At 39.9% G+C, this 26,003-nt stretch overlaps 2 protein-coding genes across 14 annotated transcripts in view; one reads left to right on the top strand and one right to left on the bottom strand.

The window, feature by feature from the left end:
* col7a1l (collagen type VII alpha 1-like) overlaps positions 1-26,003 on the top strand; it is a 208,364-nt gene that overhangs the window by 77,148 nt on the left and 105,213 nt on the right. The window contains exons 10-20 of the mRNA XM_069907699.1: positions 660-830; positions 2,438-2,601; positions 4,609-4,738; positions 6,362-6,478; positions 7,602-7,757; positions 11,222-11,338; positions 13,032-13,181; positions 14,886-15,005; positions 18,174-18,332; positions 21,642-21,761; positions 25,249-25,398. Of these exons, the coding sequence (XP_069763800.1) occupies positions 660-830; positions 2,438-2,601; positions 4,609-4,738; positions 6,362-6,478; positions 7,602-7,757; positions 11,222-11,338; positions 13,032-13,181; positions 14,886-15,005; positions 18,174-18,332; positions 21,642-21,761; positions 25,249-25,398 (1,554 nt within the window). The remainder of the gene's footprint in view (positions 1-659; positions 831-2,437; positions 2,602-4,608; positions 4,739-6,361; positions 6,479-7,601; positions 7,758-11,221; positions 11,339-13,031; positions 13,182-14,885; positions 15,006-18,173; positions 18,333-21,641; positions 21,762-25,248; positions 25,399-26,003) is intronic.
* The window catches only part of mest (mesoderm specific transcript), a 366,224-nt gene that overhangs the window by 35,645 nt on the left and 304,576 nt on the right, over positions 1-26,003 (bottom strand). For 11 of the 13 annotated variants that reach the window (XR_011347788.1, XR_011347787.1, XR_011347798.1 and 8 more), the window contains one exon: positions 8,400-8,484. The gene's annotated coding sequence lies outside the window, so the exon portion shown is untranslated. Of the gene's footprint in view, positions 1-2,723; positions 2,871-7,432; positions 7,822-8,399; positions 8,485-26,003 lie in introns of those variants that run through there. The other 2 variants (XR_011347786.1, XR_011347791.1) reach the window with 2 other exon arrangements.

The raw sequence follows: 26,003 nt of genomic DNA on the forward strand, positions 1-26,003 counted from the left end.
TGTTTGTCCTGCTAGACCGGAGAACACTATTTTGTCGGGTTGTACTTGTACAATCAGATAACAATGAACTTGACTTGAGGAGGCATGAGGCAGAGCTCATCTCACTCAGCTGGGTCTAGGCAGACTGGAATGCTACTCTGATGAGACTAGATAATGGGCCAGAGCAGAGGAACTATGCTCTGAATCCCACATCATTGACCTGCAAAATTGGCACTGTATGTTTTAAATCAGTGGTTCTCAACCTTTTTCTTTCCATGCACATTCCACTTTAGGTATTCTCTATGGCCATAGGTGCTCTGTGATTAGTAAGGGTTTGCTTAAGGTGACAATTTTTCTCAAGCAAAATATTTCAGTAACAATTGGGTCTCGAGCACTGATTCTCAACTTTCCCTTCCCACTCACATATCTTAAGCAATCCCTTACCAATCACAGAGCACCATTAGCATAAGGATTACCTAACGTGGTATGTGAGTGGAAAGAAAAAGGTTGAGAACCACTCCTTTAAGTGGAAAGTGGTCTTTCCATAGATTTGTTTCCATAGATCTTGCTTCAACTAGACAATGCTGCTAATCACGATATAAAGTAAAACCAGTATCAAGGGAGTGGAGTACTGCTTGCGTTAGAGTCCTTTGACAATGTGTATCTTCTCTTTTTTAAAGGAATAAAGCATTCAGATAAAAATGAACTGAAGAATATTGCTTCTAATCCAGCCAAAGAACATTATCTATTTGTGGAAGATTATAGTGTACTCAGCACCATTTTGCCGAAGATCACCAGGAGACTTTGTTTCACAGCTTCAGAGCCTCCTCAACCTGTGAGGCCAACCCTAGGTAAATAATCATGAATGATGTCGTGGAAAGACTTCTCAAATCAGGGTGAAATGCATCAGCATACTGCGTTCACTTGTAGGGCAATACCCAAAAATGCTGGAAAATCTCAGCAGGTCATGCAGCATGCAATGGAACCAATATTTCAGGCCTTAGCCCTTTGTCACAGTACAGTATGAGCAGAAATTAGACAGCCACCTGAATCAGAAGGGGCAGGAGAGGAGCAAAGGCCAACAGGCAGAGATGGATATAGGTGGGAGGGAAGAAGAGAAAAAAGTTAAGGTGATGGGGGAGGGATGACTCTCTGAATGGAGAAATTGAAGGGTTGGGGAGCTGGAAGGAAGGAGACAGAGGGACAGGGAAAAGGAGAGTCACAGGGGAAGAACCTAATGGAAACTGGAGAAGGAGCTGTTCATAGCATCTCTGGTGAATGCCCAGACGGATCAGATTAGAGAGTTCCCAGACTTCTAGGCAATGAGTGCATCCAGGATGTAAAGGTAATCTTTTCCCTTTCTTTCTTTGATGCTTCTAAATGAAATGTATTCAGACAATCTCACTTGATTGTGAGTGTGAGAACGAATTCTACTGTTGGTTGATTCACTGTTCCAGAGATGCTGGAAATCTGAAATGAAATTCCTGAAAAGACTCCGAAGCTTAGGCAGCATGCGTAAAAAGCCCTGACTGCAGAGCATGAAGATGAAGAATGTAAAAATCTCTGCTCTACCTACAAAATTTACTCCACCTCATTCTACTTGTACCTTCTCCAAGCATATATTTTGCTATTCCCTGATCTCTCTACCACAAGGCAATACTAGATTACTCAGCCAATTGTTACACGAGCAACAAGTTCATTGGGTCCAAGAAGCAATGAGTCTCAACACAGATCGGATGTAATAACAGCCTTTACTTGTCCACAGTGGAAATTCGCCACAAGGAATCACATTCACTCACATACTTACAGAGTACACAAACTATCGTATCGGATGCAAACTAAGCAAGTAATATCTATAAACTGAGCGAGTCAAGCAAAACATGAACAATACCCACCACTCCTCAACGTAGAGCAGGTATAGCAAAAAGAAGGGAAAAAAGATGATGACAGTTAATCAGTGTGCACCACAAAGCCCCACACCCATTACATGCACAGATCTTGGTATCGATTCTCTAACGTCGGCCCCATACCCATTACATGCACAGATCTAGGTATCGATTCTCTAACGTCGGCTCTGGCTCATGACCTGGAAGGAAGCTTGGGTTCATTCCTTGGGTAAACATTCTCCAATCTGTTCTCGAATTTGTCAGGGTGAGTCAACAAGCACAGAGATCACGATGAAGAGGCCAATGTGCAAGTTCCCAAATGTCATCCTCTGAACAATATGATTTGCAGTGCCTTGGATGTTCCTAGTAATTATTCTATAATTTGCAGTCCCCTGCTAATTATAGACCTTAAAGACGTTAATCAGAACATGAGGTGCTGAAAGGAGATTTGATATAAATATCGCATCCAGAGGGAACTTGAATATAAATAAGAGAGAGACCGAGCAGCATTATGGTAATGAATGTTCTTGCTTCCATGCAAAAGATTAATCTTTACAGACCTTTCTTTCCAGTGGCAAAAGAAATCATTGGTCCCCAGGATTTGGTGATTAGTGAAGTAAACTATAATTCAGTGAGACTGGCCTGGACTCGAGCTACAGGTGCAGTGATGAGCTACAGAATTGCATTCAACCCAATGACATTTGATGGACAGCTTGTGACAGCGGAAGAGCGGCAGGTGAGCATTGCTGTGCCCTTGTTAATGCTGTGGAGGAGGAAAACTGCAGAGTGGTCATCGATCCCTTACAATGTAGATATCTGTCCTCAGTGAAAACTTCAACTTTTAACTTGAAAACTCACCTCATTGTCTGATTATTCTTTCAATTCTTCCCAGATCACAGAATAATCTGTTCACTTTAAATATTCATATTTTGTCATCTACTTTTCTCTCCCTGATTTACCACGGCTTTTAGCCTCGGAATTTCTTGTCTACTTTTTAAACTTGTTCTGAAACAGATTTTTTTTAAGAAAAAGTTATTCACAGCACGGTAGAAGCCAATTCCAGTCCTTTACACCCATGCCGCCTAATTAGGCCCAAATTAACCTATAACCTATACGTTTTGAAGGGTTGCAGGGAACTGGAGCACCATGAGAAAACCCATGCAAACACAGGGAGAATGTACAAACTCCTTACAGACAACGCTGGAATTGATCTGGGGTAGATATAGTGTTTTACTAACTGCTAGGCTAGGCCACCAGTTTTGTTATATGCCAACAGTTTAGGAAGTCCCATAAAGATGTAAGAAAGGTTCTGTAAGGAGTGAAGCGTCAAAACACTTGGGTTTAGGAAGGATACAGTGGTAACAAATTGCTGGGTCACTTCACTTGATCTTAAGGGCTGAAAGAAAATGGGATAGCTTTTTCTTCTCTGAGAATGGGACTCGAGTAATAAGCCCATTCATACAGCAGTGAGCAGCAAACATTGAGATATGGTGCAGATTAGTGTCTCCCTGGAGTGATCGTCAGGCCACAAACTATTCAGGCATGTACGTGAGCCTAGATTTGGGGTTAGAGGTATCAGTGAAGATTGTTTTACTAAAGCGAAACCTGTAGAGACATTGATCCTCAGAAACTCCTAGCTGTAAGAAGAAAATTCTGGCAGAATGAGTTCTTCAGTGATGAACCCTATTTCACATTTCCCATGTCTGATTCTTGAGGTTTGTCTCCATGTGAGCAGCAAGAGAAGTGTTCAGTATTGACACAGGCCTATCAGAAGTTAGTTCTGAGTTTGGAAATGCTATCAAAAAAGAATAAAAACCATGGTTATTAGAGTAATTGAAAAACTTTTGGAGACCAAAACTGGTGTCTCACCCTCATTTTAGGGATTTTAAAGCTGGAATAATGTTTTTAACATTACTGAAAATTCAAATATTGGCTCAGACACCATGAGACCCAGAAATGGGTCAAATTATGTTGGATTCCAGGTTAAATCTATTTTCAACTGTTCAACACTGTTTTCAAAGTTAGTTCAAAAGTTTAAAGTTTAGATTTATTATCAGAGTATATACATGACATCACATACGACTCTGAGATTCTTTTGCCTGCGTGCAAAAATCCATACTCAAGAAGATACATATACATGTGAATGAAAAAAGCAATGTAAACAAACTGCAATGCAGAGAGAAAAAAAATCAGTAAAGTGCAAAAGTACGAGCCCTTAAATGAGTCTCTGATTGAGTTTGTGTTGAGGAGTCTGATGGTGGAGAGGGAGCAGCTGTTCCTGAACCTGGTGGTGTGAGTCTTCTGTCACCTGAATCTCTTTCCTGATGGCAGCAGCGAAAACAGAGCATGTGCTGGGTGGTGTGGATCCTTGATGATTGCTGCTGCTCTCCCAAGGCAGTGTTCCCTGTTGATGTTCTCAAAGGTAGGGAGGGTTTTGCCAGTGATGTCCTTGGCTGTGCCCACTACCTTTTGCAGGGCTTTCCACTCAAGGTGTAGGTGTCCCTACACCAGGCCGTGATACAGCTGGTCAACATACTTCCCACCACACATCTGTAGAAATTTGCCAGAGTTTCCGATGTCATGCCAAACTTCCACAAACTCTTTAGCATTTTGAGAATAGACATAAACCACATTGTTAAACATCTTGAACCACTTGTCCAAAGTGATGAATGCTAAACACTTGTTTTGAAGTGCTGTTCTGTCAATAATATACTCACTGAATATTTTCTCCTCCTGATGCCAGATTGTTATAGGTGGCGATGAGAGCACAATACTTGTGACAGACCTGAAGCCCAGAACAAAGTATTCCTTCACCCTGGTTGCTGTGTATACAAATGAGATCAGGGGCCCTACAAGTGCCAGTGGTAAAACAAGTAAGAAAAAATATCCAAGATGATGAATGGGTTGCATGAGATAGTTAAGATTAAATGCTTCCTTAGACAGGGAGCCTGATATGAAAGGACATCAAGATAAAACTGAAGCCAGGTTCTAAAGGAATGAAGTCAAAGTATTCAAGAGTAACAGTAGAACAGTGTCGTAAAATGTGTAAAATAACGGCAAAAGCGTAAAATGTGAAAAGAGTGTAAGATGTGTGGAGTAACAAAACTATATTAATGGATAATTTCTTTCTTTGGCTTGGCTTTGCGGACGAAGATTTATGGAGGGGTATGTCCACGTCTGCTGCAGGCTCGTTGGTAACTGACAAGTCCGATGCGAGACAGGCAGGCACGGTAGCAGCGGTTGCAAGGGAAAATTGGTTGGTTGGGGTTGGGTGTTGGGTTTTTCCTCCTTTGTCTTTTGTCAGTGAGGTGGGCTTCTTCAAAGGAGGTTGCTGCCCACCGAACTGTGAGGCGCCAAGATGCAGTTGGAGGCGAGATCAGCCCGCTGGCGGTGGTCAATGTGGCAGGCACCAAGAGATTTCTTTAAGCAGTCCTTGTATCTCTTCTTTGGTGCACCTCTGTCTTGGTGGCCAGTGGAGAGCTCGCCATATAACACGATCTTGGGAAGGCGATGGTCCTCCATTCTGGAGATGTGACCCACCCAGCACAGTTGGGTCTTCAGCAGCATGGATTCGATGCTTGAGGACTTTGCCAGCGACCGAGGTGGGTGAGAGCGGCGGCGAGAGAGAGGGAGGGATGCGGGCGGCCTGAAGCTTTTCCAGGTCACGCCTGAGGTAACGGCCGCATCGCGGGGAGAGACAGCCAGCCAAGACCGGGCCTGCCCACACCGCTGCCCGAGCACCGAACACAGGCCGCCGTCGCCAGGCAAACCCCGGCAGCCCGCATAGCCCGACCTTTGGCAGCCGAGCCCCGGGCTGGGAGCAGTTAATGAGAACTGTTTAGCGTATTTCAGAGTTTAATACACACCTCAAAAACCAATAGTCCAAACACTAACGACTGTAAACTCCATTGCAGAGATCTCTCCAGTCTTAAAAACTTTTCTACTAGAAGTTTTCTTTCTGATCCTCAACCAATGCTGCATCCCCTTTACTCGGCTGCGGCAGGAGTAAACGCACGCAGGCCGATTCCAGGGCGCACCACTCCATAACTGTGGACAGCGGTCGTAGATCTCCAGAAATGGTTCGACCTAAAAGGGGAGGCAGGCCTCTTCAGCCCGGTTAAGCAACCTGCATAGGAGAAGGTCACTCCGATATAAAACCTACGACCCAAGGACCTCGCTGCCACGTCCCAGCTTGCTAATGGAATATAGAGCTACAAGAAAATGGTGTAAGATGTGTTGAGTGTTTTGACAGGTTGAAATAGCTTCTTTTTAAAGGAACTTTTGTTAATAGTCTCCAAATGGTGCTGAACAGGTGAGGTAATATCTGTCATGGGTATACACATCCCCACATGTTTGGTTCCATTGGCTTCTACAGAATTGTATGTAGAGGTGCAAATACAACGGTTGAGCAAGACACCTGTGTTTAACACCAGTAAACAATCTCTTCTGTTCGATCTCCATATGATTTAGGCAGATATCTTGTGCTCTTATTGCAGATGCCCTACCTCCTGTGACTAACTTCAGAGTGACAGAGCAAGGATTGTTCAGTCTGAAAGTGGGCTGGGCTCTTCCTCGAGGACCCTTATTGGGTTACAAGATCTACATACCAAGATGTAAGTTTTAAGATATTAAAAACCATTTGAATCCGTATGCAAGGGCAAATTTACATTAAAAGAAATAGAAAAATAAGGAATGGGTGTAGTTGAGTAAGGACTGGAGATGATGAGGTTTCATTTAACAGTGGAAACTCTATCTGGACCACTTTTTGTAGTCATTAACAATCTTTCCTTCTGCCTATTTTGGTAGTCTTTTATGTAAAGGCAAAATGCTGAGGTTTTGCCCTGGAAAGATCACTCAGTGAGAACCTCATTTGAGTTTATAACTGCTTTCTCTTTTGGAAGGTGAAATCTTTAACCAAGAACAATAACCAGTCCAGATTAGTCCAACACTGTTGTTCATATCACCGTTACCCATTGTTTAAATTTTGTTTTGTACTTAAATCTCAATAGAGATTTAGGAAAAATCTATAGAAGGCAACCTATGTCTATTTTTTAAAAATCATCTTACACAACAAAAAGAGGTTTAAATCTCATATTTTCTTTTGAAGGCTAGGTGATTGAAGGAGATCTTTGGCTCTGTCAATTCATTTACCTATTTGGCTGCTCCATTAATTGCTCTGCAGTTATTCCTGAGCATATGGCAAGCCATGACGTGTTGGCCTAAGTAATTAGTTAATGTATTATTATTGGCAATGATAGTGGAGACACTACTCCAGAGTCTCACACATACACCCATGTATCTCCATGTGCCACAGCACACACCACATACCATATTGTAGAACAGAACACATGCCGCAACTCACCAGCCTATATTACATAGCACACAAAGCATCTCACCACAATATGCCATCACTCAGCACCCAATTCCAACTTTGGCATACAGTTTGACAGTCTACTTCCTCAGTACAGTGAAACTGAAGCTAATTGTCGTATCCTTACCAATATCCCAATCCTTCAACAGAACAGAAAGTGAATAAACTCAGAATATTACGTTCAGTGGTGTGCCACTCAATACATTAGAAAAGCTGAGGTTGTATAACATTCCACATTATCAATATAATGACATGCATTATTCAATCCAGATGTCAAGAATAACAGCAAACAATAAATCAAAGCACAATAGTGGAATTAGATTCTTCGAGTTGTTTGTCTGTGTTAAAATCATTTTTTCATCCAGCCAACAGACCTGGGATGACCTACGAACAGAATGTCAAAGGGGATGTTTCGTTTCACGTGATAGACAATCTCCAGGAGGACAAGGATTACTCCATCAGTATCTATGCTGTATATCCCGAGGGGCCCAGCGATCCCGTGTCCACCACCAGCCGAACATGTTAAGTGAATCTCACCTGCTTAACACATCTCAGGTTGTCGTTCTACTTGTGCTGAATGCAAACCTGTGACAAAGTGATCTGTGTAAAATTAGCCTTATTGAACATGCCATTTGTTAAAAATGCCTGTGAAGCACCACATCGTGTTTAGTTAAAGGAGATATGTAAAAGATGCATTTTTCCACTTGCCCCTTATGTATTTCACTAAAAATATAAAAGATTTCAGACCACAATGGGGGAATATGAGCTAATGCTAAAGTGATGTATATTTTAGGACATTTGCTTTTCTTCCCAACATCCCACACTTTAAATTAGATCAGATATCTAACAGAGACACCTTTGCAACATCCTATGGGCATCAAGATGCCATGATATTCATTGGCTTTGCCATTTTCTTTAATTATAGCTAACTACAGTGCCACAGGGCTGATGTATCCCATGAAATATTTCTGTCTCCAGTTCTTCTTATAAACCAATCCATTCCTTAATCAAATGCTTCTTGGTCTCTTTCCTGAAGGAATTAGCACTATCTTAAATTCTGTTGTCATTATCTGTTATATTAATCTGGAAAGCTGTCTGTCTATGTGGAAGGAAGTCCTTCACAAACAGCAACACAGATAAGGGGAGACATTGTCCCATCTTACCTTGACATCGAAAGAAATGCCTAACAACGAGTTGCTTCTTGGATAGATCCAGAGGTTTTCCCTTTTCTTATCCCACCTGGATCACCTGAAATTGAAGGAAATGTGACTTCATATAATGATTCATTATTACATCACAGATCAGTTTCATTTCTAATCACCTGTTCCAGATATTAAATGCCTTCTCAAAACCTTATGTGCAAAATAACTGTGATTTTAAACTTGAATAAAAATAAAGTTATTTGCAGAAATATTATACATTTCCTTCCCTAGAGGTAATGAGAAAGGTTCCATGATTGTCACATAATACTACATTTATAGTGTAACATACATGAAATTCTTTAACTTTGTCCACCACAGTGGTTCTCAACATTTTTCTTTCCACTCTCATACCACTTTAAGTAATCCCTATGCCATCAGTGCTCTGTGATTAGTAAGAGATTGCTTAAGGTGGTATGTGAGTGGGAAGGGAAGGTTGAGAATCACTGTTCTAGACCCAATTATTACTGAAATATTTTGCTTGAGAAAAATTGTCATTGGCCCATTTCCTTTGGAGTTATTGAAACCATGCACATAACAAGTCAATTAGGTATGATTAAAACAGTGGTTTTCAAACTTTTTCTTTCCAACTACATACCACCTTAAACAATTCCTTACTAATCACAGAGCACCTAAGGCATAGGGAATACTTAAAGTGGTATGTGAGTGGAGAGAAAAAGGTTGAGAACCACTGGTCTATTGAAGGAAGATAGAGAGTCACCACTTTTTCAAGTGCCCCTCACTGAAGTGAGGCCCCAGCAAAGAATGAACTCTCAACCCCTGCTTTACAAGACAAGTGCTCTAACCACTGAGCTATCAGAACCTCATATTGGAGATCTTCATAGTTTCAAAATTACCACTGCATTATTGGTCATCTCAATATGTATTTCCATTTTTAAAAATCGAGACATAGAGCATAAAAGAGGCCCTTTGGTCCATTTAGTCACCCAATTCGTGACTAGTGGAGTTCTGCAGGGATCTGTTCTCGGACCCCTGCTCTTTGTGATTTTAATAAATGACCTGAACGAAGAAATGGATGGATGGATGGATCAGTAAGGTTGCATATGATATGAAGGTTGGAGGTGTAATGAAGGTTGTTGTAGTTTACAACAGGATATAGAGAGGATGCGGAGTTGGACAGAAAAGTTGCAAATGGAATTCAATCTGGATAAGTCTAAGATGATGCAATTTTGAAGATCAAATTTGAAGGCAGAGTACATGGTAGGTTACTTAACAGTGTGGAAGAACAGAGGGACCTTGGGGTTCAAATCTATAGATCTCTCAAGTTGCTATGCAGATTTATAGGATAGTTAAGAAGGCCTATTGTATGCTGGGCTTCATCAATCAGGGGTTTAAGTTGCAGGTCTACTTGGAATATTGTGTTCAGTTCTAATCACCTAGTTACTGGAAGGATGTGGAGGCTTTGGAGAGGGTGGAAAGGAGAATCACAAATATGTTGCCTAGATTGGAAAATATGTCTTATGTGGCAAGGTTAGCAGAGTTAGGGCTTTTCTTTTTGGAGTGAAGATGGATGAGAGGTAACTCAATAGAAATCTACAAGATTATGAGAGGCATAGATAAGTTAGACAGCCACAACTTTTCCCCCGGGCAGGAGGAGCATATACCAGAGAACATCAATACAAAGTAAAGGGAAGAAAATTTAGGGGAGACATCAAAGGTAAGTTTTTTTTTTAAAAAAAACAGAGTTGTAGGTGCCTAGAATGCATTGCCAGAGGTGGTGGTGTGGATGGAGCAATAGGAGCATTTAGGAGACTTTTAGATAGGAATGTTGACAAAATGAAAATAGAGGGTTATGAGGTAGGGAGGATTTAGTTTCTTTTTTGACTATGTATTCAGAGGTCAGCACAAAATCATAAGCCGAAGAGCCTGTACTATGTTGTCATGTTCTATGATCTAGTCCATGGCGACCTATTAGAGTATTCTGGGCTAATCCCATTTGCCAGTAGGATAATAATCAGATAATCTATTAGAATGGTGTTGAGGTAAAAATATTGGCCAGAGAATACCATCAGAGAACACTCCACTATCCTTCAAATATTGTGATGAGATATTTTGTGTCAAAATGAAAAGATAGGTTAAGATGCACATCAGATCTCATTCTGAACTCACCTCTGCCCTAATCCCTAAGCATTACATTATTTACTTACTGGGAGCAGCAGTCTAGAGGCCCAAGCTAGTAAAAGAGAGACATGAAATCAAATTTCACCATGGCAGCTATGGAATTTAAGTTCACTTAAATTAGTAAATCTGGACTACAAAATTAGTATTAGTTATGTTGATTATTAAATTGCTGGATTGTTATAAAAATCTATCTCTTTAGGGGAGGAAATCTGATATTTCCAAGTCTTGCCTTGATGTGACTCCAGACCTATAGCAATGTTACTTCTGAAATGGCTCAACAATTCTCAGTGCAGGGACAGTTAAGGGAGAGAAACAAATTCTGGCCTTACCTGGAATACCATATCCCACACATGAATAAAAACAAATGTTGACATCAACTATGTGCTCAAGTCTTTGCAGTGAAGCTCATACCTACAACCTTTTAACTTAGAGGGCAGTATGTTTTAAAAAACAGGTGGCATTATTGAAAAAAGTCTTTTTGACAGATGGTCCTTTTTTCACAACATACATTGCTTTATTAATAAATCTGTAGAATGCATTTATTGTGCAGGCTTGAAGAACATTGGTCATCTATGATTGAGAACAAATGAAGCCCGTAAAAAGATTATTTGTGACTAAAGAGCATATTTTCATTTTCTTAACAGTAAAACGTGCAGCAGTGGAGAAATTAGTGTTGGAAAATGCAACTACTGATGCCATACAGGCAAAATGGCTTCCAGTCAAAGGTGCAACTGGCTACAGGCTGACATGGAGATCTTATGGTATTGTTCCTTTAAATATGTATTCCAAGGCATCTGAATTATAATTTTACAATTCAGTTAGAGAAAGCATTAACCACTGTGGAACTGAGTCACAGAAGCTGCTAATATCTTTCTTTATTTCTGGTCATCATATTATCTCAACTTAAATATCATCTTTGCCTTAAAATTCTGCACAATCCATATGAAACATGATTTGTATAAATATGACTTTAGTTTTAAAAAACATCAACTGTCTGTCATGGGATTTCTTCACCCATGCAAGATTTCAGTCCGAGAAAAGACTCAAGATGGATTGATTGGTTGATTTAAAACAACAACTTGAGACGTCAGCTGGTCTGTAACTACAGTACTTGTCTTAAAAAAGGTGTGGACTTTGAAGTAGTGGAACTCTTTAATTATGTAACTGAAGGACAGAGAGGTCATGGATATTATGTTAAGATTGATAGCATGTGTGCCCATAAATGTTTGGATATTTAGAGTGCATCAGCTGATCTTATTCTTGTACCTCCTGCGGAGTAGGACAAGCAAATGTTGGGGTCAGTTTTGATTTTTGTTGAAAATACATACCAGGTGTGAATAAATTGGGAACTACTAAATATCTTTTTCCATGTTTATTTCCATGAAGGTCATTTAATTCACAGACCTCTATCTGCATTATTTGCTTGGTTAATATTGACTTATTTGTCAAACTTAAGATCAGAAGCCAGCCATACTTTAGATTTTTGTATTTGGATAACTATGCATTCCATGTTTATGATAGGTTGAATAAAGCTTTACAGTAGTTTGGCTTTTCACTCTTTACCAACCTCCCTGTCTCTTCAAAGAGCAAACAGAATAAAAGTGGCTCAAACATAGCATGGACATGTGGTTCATTTCATAATTCTGGTGTTTGCTAAATGGGTCCTCTGTTAAAATAAGCTGAGCCAGGCACCCAAGTAAGGGATGACAAGGTTACAACAGAACCAACACAACAGAAATTAATGACATTGAAAAACTGCTTGTCAGAGATATGAAACCCCAGAAAGTCAGACAGAGCAGATAGAAAGGAAGGTTCTACACACAAACTCTGAAAGACAGACAAATAAGTCAAGTAGATAAGGGCACCACATAAAATGGCTCACTTTGAACTTTTATATGATGTCAGGTTTGAACAATAATCAGGTAGGAGATACATACAGGTTTGTGTGCCATCACTCCTGAATCTACAAAAGTTAAAAATCTCTACAAAAGTTAAAAATCTCAGGACATTTTTAAGTACATCACCAGAAAGAACCCCACATTTCATCACAGGCCATTTAATAAAGGAATGTATTAATGATTTGATATTTAATATAATTTTGAAGAATAATTATAAAGGAACAATAATGTTATTAGTCAATAAGCTTTGTCTACAATCACTATAATCTGAATTATTGACAAAAAACCTTAATGGGACAATATTACAGTAAAAAAAGAAAGTCCATTAATGATATTCTATAATTATTTTTCTTCTTGGTTTTAGAAGCTGAGAGGAGAAGGGAATAGAAAAAAATAACACAATTAACATGAATTTTGTTAATGATTGTTCTGAGGGAACACTATGTGGACAATAATGTATAGTGGCAGAGTGAAAGGGGAAAAAAGATTGAGCAAAGTTTTAAAGAAAGAAAGACTCAGAAAAATAATCAATGACTTCTGCCTCTACTTTTATCAGCAGACGAAGAGGTGCAGAATATAAATTTGGACGATACTTACCAATTCTACATGATCCGTGGTTTGCACGCTGGTACTGAGTACACTGTAACTGTTAACCCCATCTTTAGTAATGTGGAAGGCCCAATCATCACTGGGAATGCTAAGACATGTAAGTTTTATCATTTGACATCTACCATTTGCACACTGCCAATCTAGCACACAAACACTATCTAGACTATTGTGCCTTCTGGTCTGCATTTAGCACCTGTCTTGGAAATTCCACAATTTTAAAATTATATTTTATTTCTAGTTTTATTATGTTACAAGCCAACACCCAACTATTTCCCTATATTTCTACTCTCCTCCAGTTATATCTCCTCTGAGATATCTACAATTCTCAAGTCTTGACCACTGGTACATCCCCCAATTTAATCACCACACCTCCCACCCCTGCTCACATTCATCCACCCAGGCCGTGATCTCTGGGATTCTTATTCTAGAAATCTGCATCTCTCTACTTCACATCCTTTCATTGAGATGCTGTATAAAATCTACTGGTTTGACAAAACCTCACCTGTCCTGATATTGATTTCAGATTTATTATCAGAGTACATTCTTGACATCACATACAACACTGAGATTCTTTTAAACTTCACACTAAGTTTTGTTGGGAAGAATATTATGAGATTTTTTCAGGTCCTTAGTTTTTCTTTTGAGTTTCTTTTTCTTTTTAGAATTTTATTTGAATGGCATTGCCATTGTGATTTCTTTTCATTGCAGGTCTTGATAGGGGTTGTGTGCCCCATGATGAGTGGAATCGCAATAAGTTTTTAGAATGTATTTGCTGTGGCGGGTTAGAAGGGGGGGGGTGAGACAAATATGGACTTTGGGTATACTTATGTACATGAATGTCTTTGTTTATTTGATTTTGTAAGCTGAGTAAACTAAACTAAAATATTCAAAAAAAATATTATGAGATTTTTCTATGTTAAAGAAAGGTCCCAACTACCGTGTTCAATTTTTGTTGTTGATAAACTGTGCAAAATGCTTTTCACAACTTCATTCTGGCATTTGACCAGTTAATTCATTGAATAGTTCTTGGTTTGAGAACCAAATGTGCCCCAACGAACAAGTGGTCAGTTCAGCTCCCCTTTGAACCGCAAGAAGTAGGTCATTAATGATGAGAGTTGGATCAAAATTTGTCTGCTCTTCCTTTTGGTAATGTGGATCTAGAATACATGATCGACATAATGTTGCTAGCCTAAAATGGATAGATAAAAGCATTTAAGTGTTCAATTAAGACAATTATTGAATGAGATTGAGCTGAGGCTGATATCTCTGAACTACAGAGATAACATGGCCTGCTTAATGTTATTATAAAGAGTTAAGAAATGCAAACTTAGTTTCTCAACATCAGATTATTCAATTATTAGCTGATGCACAAACCAGAACCATTACTAATCTGGGTGAATAAAATAAATGAAGAGGTGGTTCGTTTTCCCTTATTTCAATTAATTGCAATGAATCTGGTTAGTTATTTCAGATAAATGTATTTACATAAAATTTTACCTTATTAGAAATATATTTATGCTTTTTGAAATTCTTTAAATCAATTTTATTAGTTGATTATTGGAGTCCTTTAGAAATAGTTGGAAAGGCCTCTTGGTCATCCTCGATGTTTTCCCTGAGGCCTAATCATCTCCCTTGCACTGCTCTCCACAATGAGACAACCGTAGTGGTGGGTCTTCTAGAAGACAGGTTAATATGGCTTCAATTATCATTTGGGCAGGGAGACAACAAGGCTTGGGTTGGGCCTAGCATGATCTGATCAATTTAAAATATCTTAAGACTTATTGGCTTCTATATTTTTTAGTGGCAACGAATTCTGTCCAGATTCTACAGACCTCATCCATCACCACAAAAAGTGCTGTCATCACATGGAATGTTGTCCCAGGAGCTACAGGATATAGATTGGCATGGGGTCCCACATCAGGTATTGGAGATGTAGCTGTGAATTGGAATGAAGAGTGTCAAGAGATTAAGAATGTTATTTGTGAGCAGCATATCGTTTTTAGGTTAATTTTTAGTAGAGATGGACGTCACTTTCCCTGACAGTTCCCTTTCTGCAGCACGGTTAGTACAGTGCTGTTACATCACCAGTGACTGGGGTTCAAATCTGGCGCTATCTGTAAGGAGTTTGTATTCGTATGTTCTCCCTGTGTCTGCATGGGTTTCCTCCAGCTGCTCCAGTTTCCTCCCAATCTTCAAAACTTAGCAGTGCTGTAGGTCAATTGGGTGTAATTAGATGGCACATGCTCGTAGGCTGAAGGAGTACGGTAATGTACTCTATGTATGTCTAAATTTAAATTCTGATACTGCATGCTGTTGGGTGGAATCCATGCCAGCTCATACATGCTGATTCCAGTTAGGAGGAAAATGCCACTATCTTCCCTATTGTAGGTCTTTAAAACTATCAATTGGTTTGATCATGTGTATTTCCAACTGAGGAGTCCAAACTAGGATGCAAGATAATAGATGCATCGGAGACATAGGGAAAATTGAATAATTTAACCAGCTGGGTACTTCTAACAGAAAACAAAACCAGTACATGAGAGAAAAGAGAAAGAAAAGATGTACTGAAAACCTGAGTTTGGATAAAAACAATGAGCAGGAGGCTCGTGTGAAGTTTTATTGCTAACCCTGACCAGGTTAGCCAAATAAGACAGTTTCTATGCAATTCTGAAGAACTTTTCCCCATAATGATCTCCCTATTTAACACAAATTACCTTACTGTGAAACTCAAAATATTCACCATGGAGAATGACACACTCACGATGAATTCTCCTTAATTTTCATTCCATTGAAGATCTCTCCATTAGTGACAGAGAAACAAATTTTTCTGATAATTTTGGAATAGAAAAGCCCAGTATTTCTGCAAGGTTCTCAAGTCTTCCTGCTGTAGTTTGGAGTTTAGTTTGTGAACCACACCAAATTTAAAGGGATGGATCATGTTAGAGCATCACCTTGTGGTAATATAACAACTCAAGGCAATAAACATATCCAGGCCACAGGGGATTGCTAAAATCGAGAGCAATCATATATTGCAAATCTGGAAGTCATTCAGGAATATTAGGATCATAAGGAGAACTTTTGGCACATTAGCCTTCATCAATCAATGTATAGGAGTTGGGATGTTATTGGTGAAGCTAAATTTGGAGCATTGAGTGAAGATTTGGTCACCAAGCTACAAGAAAGATATTAATAAAATTTAAAGAGTGCAGAGAAGATTCACAAGGATGTTGCCTGTCTTGATGAACTGAGTTACAGGGAAAGGTTAAACATGGTAGGAATTTATTCCCTGGAATAAAGAAGAATGAGGGGAGATTTGATAGAGGTATTTAAAATGATGATGTGGATAAACAGAGTAAATTTAGATAGGCTTTTTCCACTGAGGGTAGTTGAGATACAAAGCAGAAAACATGGGTTAAGGATGATAGGGGAAAAGTTTAAAGAGAACATTAGGGGGTACTTCTTCACACAGAGAGGTGGGAGTATGGAATGTGCTGCCAGTTGAAGTGGTGAATGCGGGCTCGATTTTAACATTAAAGAAGAATTTGGACAGGTACATGGATGGATGGCGTATGGAGGGATATGGAGTAGGTCCAGATCAATGGGACTAAGCAGAAAAGTAGTTTGGCACAGACAAGAAGGGCTGAAGGACTTGTTTCTGTGCTGTAATGTTCTATGGTTCTATAATCTTACAACCTGATTCACCAAGAGTTATGGCAACCAGTGCATTATTTAAAAAAGGATAGCCACTGATGGTATAACACAACATGATGTCAACAAGTAATCGGAGCAATTTACATTGATGTTAAATGTAGTTTTGCTTAAAAGACACGGCATTGAGAAATATTGACTACTCGGAGGAGTAGAGGCTTGAAAGAAGCAGATTTTCAATTCATTTACCAAGAGATTCCCAGAGTCACATGACCAGGCAATAGACACTGTGTCTCATGGTTCCAGTGACTGGGGTTCAACCCTAACCTCCAGTGCTGCCTGTGTTGAGTTTGCACATTCTCCATGTGAATTTCCTCCAACTCCTTCAGTTTACTCCCACATCCCAAAGGTGTGCAGGTTAATTGGCCTTCATAAATTGCCCCTGAATGGTTGGATATGGAGTGAGTTGATCAATTTATGGAGAGAATAGCATGGGATTAGTCTAGCATAAAGGTAAATTATTTGAAGGTGGCTTGAAGAGGCTGTTTTGGTGCTGTATGATTTCATGCCTCTCAATTTCTGCCCTATTTAATTGTGAAATGTAAACCCACAGATTATTTCCACATTTCTACAATTCATTCCCACCCCCCGCCCCCCCATCTTCTCTGCCTCTTAAAACAAATCTGTTTTCCCTTTTCCCAGGTTGTCTTCAACCTGAATTATTAATCCTTTGAACTCTTTGCCATTTTTAACCTTTCATAATATATACTCTGGACTGGATCCATGTGTAAACTACATTGTGAATGCCAGTACAAACCAGCTGATGACTGGGTGTAAAACCAGTCCTGGAAAACGGGAACATGAAGTATATGCATTTGTTGGTAGTCCCTGAAATCCAGGACACAGAGTATATGAATGGTAGATGTTTGGAATTCCTTTCAGAAAATACTGGATCTAATTTTAAATTCAGATGGAAAGATTTTTGTTGAACCAGAGGTCCTAAGACAAATGTATGTGTCATAGATCAGCTATTATCTCATTGAATGTTAGAACAGGACGTACAGCTGTGTTCTGTTCCTCTGTTTCTGAACTGTGGCCTGGATCACAGTAAGCTGTTGAACTATGATTTAAAACCCAGCCAGTTTATTCATGCCCTTCAGAAAAGAGCATCCTTAACACACTTAGACCTCTGCAAGTGATTTATTTTCACACTGCCTAATTTGATTTTTTTTCCCCATACAGGCTTGCATATTGTAGAAATACTGAGTTCATTTGGAATACAGTGGTTAGAGGAAGAGAAATCATGTAGGGGAGGACATTAAATCATTATTCATATTTTAAGAGCAAATATAAATTGGGTTTGCCCAAAAAATCCTGTTGTTTCCCTTAGCAGTGTTGTGCATAAAGGGTAATGTTTTAACAATGTTTTCTTTGTTGTTAGAGTTCATTGGGAGAGACTGGCATCGTCATGTAGTGTTGAACAGCAGTATAACATCATATCAACTCAAACAACTGATTGCCAACACAGAATATGTCTTGTCTCTTTATGTGGTCTTTGGTTCTGTGGTTGGCCCTGGGATGAGGGCAACTCTGAAAACATGTGAGTGATATTGTATAAACTTTCTTAGTTGCTTTAAGGATCAACATGGAATGAGAAGAATGGAGTTTATTTTTTAAAAAGAAACGTTATTTGCCAGAGACCAATGTGCTAAATTACAAAGATTGATCCTCAGATTCAATGCAGCATTATATCATCAGTATGTATTCATGAAATAATCTTTTAGCCCTTTCAACCTTCTAGTCTGTGCTGAATCATCTTTTTTGTCTAGTCCCACTGTCCCTTCATCCACTCCATACCTCGCCCATCTTTGTACCTGTTTAAATTTTTCTTAAATGTCAGAATTGAGCCCTCATTCTCCACTTCACTGGCAGCTCATTCCACACTCCCACCACTCTCTGTGTGAAGAAGTTCCCTCTCATGTTCCCCCTAAACTTTACCCCTATCACCCTTAACCCATGTCCTCTGGTTTGAATCTCACCTACCCTCAGTTGAGAAATCCTATCTACATTTATTCTGTCTGTTCCCGTCATAATTTTAAATACCTCCTGTGATAGTACAGACCTATCACCAATGTATATAGTTACAGTATCTAGAGTGTAATGACTGTGCTTACAGCGATTGGCTGAGAGCTTAGCCACGCCTACTGTCTGGGCCTTAAAGGGTTGTGTCCCTAGCCAGGTTGGATCATTCCGGACTGGTCGGCCACCAGTGAAGAGCTCCTGTCTTTTGCTAATAAAAGCCTTGGTTTGGATGAACAAGTCTTTGGTTCTTTCGACGAGCTCTACACCTCTTATCAAATCTCCCCTTATTCTTCTATACTTCAGGGAATAAAGTCCTAACCTGTTTAACCTTTCACTGAAGTCCAGGCAACATCCTAGTAAATCTTCTCTGCACTCTTTCTATCTTATTAATAACTTTCCTGTAGTTAGGTGACCAAAACTGCACACAATACCTCAAATTTGGCCTCACCAATATCTTTAGCATAACACCTCAACTCCTGTACTCAATACTTCAATTTATGAAGGCCAATATGCCAAAAGCCCTCCCTCCTGCACCATGTCTTTATTAAAATGTATTATCCTCCTACTGCTAAACTCACTAGCATGTGGCATAGGTAGAAATCCTGAGATCACAACCCTGGAGGTTCTGTCCTTCACCATAGTGCCTAATTCCCTGACCTCTCCTTACAGGACCTCCTCACCCTTCCTACCCATATCATTGGTCCCTATGTGGACCACAACATCTGACTGAGAAGGCTATGAACTCGATCTGAGATAGCTCAGTCCCTGGTACCAGAGACTCTTATCTGTCCCTCTAACTATGGAATCCCCTATCACTACAGCGCCCTTCTCCTCCTTTCCCTCTTAGCCACAGGACCAGACTCCATGCCAGAGACCCTATCACCGTGGTTTTTCCCTGGTAGGTCATTCCCCCCCAACAATATCCAAAATGATATACTTGTTATTGAGAGGAACAGCCACAGGGTGCCCTTCATTGCCTGCCTGTTCGCCTTTCCCTCTCCTGACTGTCACACATCTACCCTCCTCCTGCATCCTGAGTGTGATATTGTCCCTGTAATTCCAGTCTATTACCCCCTCTGCCTCCAGAATAATCTGGAGTTCATCCAACTCCAGCTCCAATTTCTTAACTCGGCTTGTCAGAAGCTGCAGCTGGATCCAGCTCTCACAGATGAAGTTGTCAATGTTTTTCAGGCAATGTTTCTATTTTTGTCTCCTTGAGATATAATGTAAAGACATGACAATTACCTCAAAATGGATCTCCCTATTAACACTGAATTCAATAAACCAGTTCAGGATTCTTTGTAAATTTATCTTCCTCCCTTTAAGTAGGTTCCCAGTCTTCATTTTACACTTCTGAGGCTTGTATTAAGGATCATGGTGACCCCCTAACCATTATTATACTCTTTATTTAGAAATTTTGGAAAGTGGAGGGAACAATAATTTTTGAAACACTGTTCATAAAATTAAATGTAGAGAATTTCATTTGAACATAAGAAACAAAAAAGTCGGCCATCTGGCCTGTCAAGCCTACTCTGCTATTCAATGAGATCATGGCTGATCTGAAGAGAGGGTCATCTCCACTTACCTGTCTTTTCCCTATATCCCTTAATTCCGCTTCTTTGTAAACATCTATCCAACCTTGTCTTAAATATATTTAATGAGGTAGCCTCCACTGTTTCAATGGGCAGCGAATTTCATAGATTCACTACCCTCTGGGAAAACCTATTGTATATTTGTGTAGAAATCGTAGTTCTAATCGGTATGTGACTCCTGTCCAATAACAATCTGATTAACTTCTAATTCTACTCTGAAAAGGCCCATGACCCACAGACTGTTTCTTGGAAATACCTTCACCTTGAGACCTGCAATGGTTCAAGATTGTAGTGTATCACCATCAGTCTGAGAGTTTTTAGAAGGAGGTAGTAACTGCCATCGTTCTATTAACTCCCACATTCTGTTAAAGAGTAAAATGAACTGAATTGAAAGACCATATTCAGGAGAAAAGAACCAATTCATAGGAAACATAACAAACACTTGCAAGTACGAATTTTCACCCACCACAGACAATGAGTACAAGACTTGAGAAAACTGGGAAAAGACAACCACTGGAGTGTTCCAGCAGGAAGGTTATGGAAGCAATTGTGGCACAATGATCTGATGTAAAATTGCAGCAAGTGCTGCAAAAGCAAAATGCTGGAAATACCCAGCCAGCATCTGCAGTGAGAGAAATAAACATTCTATATTGATGATAATATCAGCAGAGCTGATGAATGAACATTGAGCTGAAACATACTTATACATACATATTTATAATTTTAATTCTGTTTATAAAAATAATGATGCACTTGTTTAATTTTCTAAAGGGATTAAATTGAACATAGGAAAGATTTGTAAACTTGTACCAGAATATACTTAAGAGTGATGATTCTATTTCTGGCTGACATGTTACAAGAAGGGTATAGAGGCACTGGGAAAACTGGAAAGTAAATTCAATGGTATATATATCAAGAAAGGATGAACAGATTGGGCCTCTACTCATGAGAAAAGATTGCGAAAGGATGTCCACGAGATGTCTTTAAAATTAATATTATGAAAAATTTTAACAGAGTGGGGCCAGAGAGAATATTTCCAGGGACATAAGTAGAAGATATCAATGTAAGGAGGTCATCAAGAAATCCAATAAGGGACACAGAAGGAACTTCTGTACAAAAAGTCTGATGAGAATATAGAAGTTGCTACTGAAATAAGTGATTGAATTATAGGATTTAAATGCTCTTGAAGGGGAGCAATGAGAAATTATATTACTGATGATTTTTCCATATTACAGCTCCACTTGGGCAGGTATCAACCTTCAGAGTTACCACATACACCACCACCTCAGTATCTGTGGTCTGGGGTCCCACTGTTGGAGCCACAGAGTACAAGGTAACATGGAGCCCAATGTCAGGTAAATCAAAATAGCATTTATCATTGTATTCTTTTGAATATAGAAAATTAAGGATACTTAAGTATTATGACAATGAAGAAAACCATTCAAACACACGAGTCTGTTCAGATTCAAAATCGTCCAACTCCACTTAGCTTCTTATTTTCCTGTCACCCTGCTATTTATTCTCTCTCACATAATTCCCCTTGTGCCAGATCAAAGATATGTTAGAGAAGTTCATTGCCCTATTGGCAAATATTTGAGATGTGCAAGGAAACAAACTTCTGGATGATACTTGCACAATTATAGGGAAGGCATGCAAACTCCACACTGATAGCACCTGAAGGGGTTGGTTGGTTGGGCATATGGAAAAAAACAGATTTATCACACAAGAGGAGGCAGGAATCTGAAATACTCTCTTTCTAAAGCTATTGAGTCCATTTAAAATGTAAAACTGTAATTGAGAAATATGCTATGTCCTTGCCTAATAAACCAAATGGAGTGCGGAGGAATCAAGAAATAGATGAGGCATGATTTAATTGAATAGTTAAGCAGGCTCAAAGGAAATGAGTGGCCTTGCTTGTTCAAGCACAATCTATCTTCTCAAAGTTGTGGGGTGCATTGAGACTGAGGTAGTACCGCTGACGCACAGCTCCATGCCATCTATCTGGAGTTTGACTTTCTCTCTGTGATTCCCCCTGAATACTGCAGAGTCCACCCATAATCCAACGATGAGCAGATTGACAGTTTAATTGATTACTGTTAAATGTGCTTGGTGTTTGTTAGGGGTGTGGGGCGGGATAGGATGATCACGGCAGAGCTGATATAGTGCCAAAACAAGGAGCTGTGAGGGGAATGGTTCTGATGTATGTCAATCAACAACTGAAATGCAGGCACATTATGCAAGCTCTATGATAAACAGAATTACTTAGAGAGTAGAGCAGCATATGGCGAGTTCTTCACTGGCCACCGAGACAGAGGTGCACCAAAGAAGAGGTACAAGGACTGCCTAAAGAAATCTCTTGGTGCCTGCCACATTGACCACCGCCAGTGGGCTGATATCGCCTCAAACCGTGCATCTTGGCACCTCACAGTTCGGCGGGTAGCAACCTCCTTTGAAGAAGACCGCAGAGCCCACCTCACTGACAAAAGACAAAGGAGGAAAAACCCAACACCCAACCCCAACCCACCAATTTTCCCTTGCAACCGCTGCAACCGTGACTGCCTGTCCCACATCGGACTTGTCAGCCACAAACGAGCCTGCAGCTGACGTGGACATTACCCCTCCATAAATCTTCGTCCACGAAGCCAAGCCAAAGAGAGCAGCATAAATGGTTTCATCCAATTAGTATATACAGCATGGAAACAGGTACCTTTATCAAACATATTTATGCTGACCATGTTGTCTACCTGAGCTAGTCCCATTTGCTGAAATTTGCCCCATTTCTTTAAATCTGTCCAATCCATGCACCTGTCCAAATACTTTTAATTGCACTCACCTCTACAATTTCCTCAATTTATTCCATATATCCACCACACTGTGTGTGGAAAAAGTCACTTTTAAATCTTGCCCCATCACATTAAACCAATGGTTTTCAACCTTTTCACTCACATACCACCTCAAATAATCCCTTACTAACCACAGAGGACCTATGACATCCTATGCCATAGGTCCTCTGTGGTTAGTAAGGGATTACTTAAGGTAGTATATGAGTGGAAAAAATGTTGAGAATCACTGGTCTAGTTTTAGACTTCCCAACTCTGGTCCATATTGATGTTTATATTCCACCCATCGCTTCTAACCCAACCCCATCAGCATAAATCTCTCTTGCTCGGTCCATCATGTGGTTATTGCTGTCTCCTTAAAAGTTTCTATGCCACTACCCTCTGTAGTTGTCAGCTCTTTATTCTCATCACTATGGAAACAGATTTTTCTGAATTCCCTTTTGGATTTGTTTAATATTTATGCAGAAGCCTGGATCGGTATCTATGTGTACCACTGTGTGATTTATTGTGCTACAATTGGTGATCAATCAAATAAAAGCTGAAAGCACTGGAGTGGATGTAAGAAAGGTTTACTGGAATAAAACTAGATATTAAAGATTAGACTATTGTGAAAGTTTTAAAAGATTGCAGCACTTTTCCTTGGCAAAGGGAAATCTGAAAGCCATCATTAAGGGCCTTTCCAGGCAGTTGTAGAGACTTCCACTTTTCTAACCAAGATCAGAATTAAAGCCCAGTTACCTGATTAAATACCTAACTGCACCTGACTATATATGTTAATTGCCGGAATTGGACATTTTGGCATTCACATTTTTGCGCTGGACATTTTGGCAAAAAAAACTTTTGTAGCCCTTTGGACATTCTGGTGCCCACGGATTGGCACTGGCCCAGCAACCCCTGGCATGGTGGTGTTTCAAAAACATTTTGGGATTCATTATTATACTTAGGTTCATGTTTGGCGCTGGCCTGGCTCCCCGCAGCGTTGCAACACTGCCTGAACCCCCAGCATTTCAGAAACTCCCTCCCACTAAAAGCGAATGGTGGAACTGTCACAGAATGGCCAGCAGGGCAGCCGACAGGGTGGAGTCAGCCAGCAGACAGTGAGTGGGGCAATGGGCCAAAATGTCCAGCACAAAACTGTGATGGTCAAAATGTGGGCTAGGTTAGATGTTGAAGTTGCATTTTAAATTTATACAAAAAGCATGGTAACAGACCCTTCTGGTTCATGAGCCTGTGCCCCTCAAATACACCATGTAACCTACAACCTGTGTATGTTTTGAAGGGTGGGTGGAAACCAGAGCACCTGGTGGAAACCCACATAGATGCAGGGAGAACATACAAACTCCTTACAGCGAACCCCGGTGGCTAGTGCTGTAACAGTGTTGTGCTAACCTCACCATTTCTTGTCCTTATCTTCACACTCCTCTCCTTCATCGTGCTCTATCTGTTTCCACCAATCACCCATTTGTCCCAACTCCATCCCTCCCCTCCTTCACCTGGATCTATCTGCTAATCATTCCTAACACCTCAATGGTCCCCCTATCAATGACTAGCCTCTGTCTCACTCTTTGTCAACCCACTCTCCTCTTTATACTGGCGCTGTAATAGCATTGTGTTAACTGCTGTGCTAATTGTGCCGTTGTATTTATCAGGACTGGTTTCAGGTTGGAAATTTAATTTTATACACAAACAGATCTTAAGTCAGAATAAGGACATAAATAAATCCAGTTCTGAAGTAAGGAGAAATCTTCTTTACCCTGAGGCTGGATAAAATGCAGTTCTTCCGACCTCTATGCTAAAACTGAATGAATGCATGGAGAAAAAAATGAAAAGTGAGTGGCAGTATTAGAGAAAGAAGGATGGGAGGAGACTCATTAAAAAAGGTGAGCTTCTCTGGTTGAAATATTCACAGGTAATACCACAAAGAGTGCTCACCTGACTTCACCCATTCTGTTGAACCCATGCAACTGCTTTCTAAAGTACTTGTGTTTCAACAAATTGTTAGGTAGAGGTTCAACGAAGAGTGAGTACGTGGATCACAGGACTCTCTCTTACCACATTAGAAACCTGATCCCTGGCACCCGCTACACAATCAACATCCATGCTGTGTATGGAAACTCTGAGGGCCCTGCTGTGTCTCTCTCTCAAGCAACAGGTAAATTAACTGGAACTAACTAATTCACAAATAATGGAAGGCATTTTTTTCCAGCTTAAAAGTGATTTGTAATTCTCAAATGATGCTGGGAAAAATCTTGTTTTCAAATCTGAGACTGATGGACTAGCTGGATAAGGGTACCAAAGGATATTGAGAAAATGAGTGGGGTGAATGTAGTTGAGGCATGTGCTCTGATTTGGCAGAGGAGTTCTCAGAGTCATTCCTGGTGTCCCTGTGCACGTTACTCCAATTTGTAATGAGATGCTTGGCTCTGAAGTGGCCACCAAATTCCCAATCACAGCTAGATAACTAGCAATGCAAGGTTGGTTGAGTTTTAAAATGCTTATGCATTAAAGATGATCAATCTTATTCTGAAAATGGTGAGAATAGGGAACATGTGGAAAGTGGAAGAAATGGGACAAGAAAATATTTGTAACTTTTGGCCTTTCCTCTCTGTTTCACTTTTTGGTTGAATATTTCAGGTCTCTTTCCTCAGTTCCACTTTCCTACCTGATCACCTTATCCCTTATGTCCTCCATGTTACAAAAATCAATCAGATTCTTGAAAATGCTAACATCTGTCTAGGGAAGCAATTCCCATTTATT

The sequence above is a fragment of the Narcine bancroftii genome, chromosome 13 (assembly GCF_036971445.1).
Source record: "Narcine bancroftii isolate sNarBan1 chromosome 13, sNarBan1.hap1, whole genome shotgun sequence".
Classification (NCBI taxonomy): Eukaryota; Metazoa; Chordata; class Chondrichthyes; order Torpediniformes; family Narcinidae; genus Narcine; species Narcine bancroftii.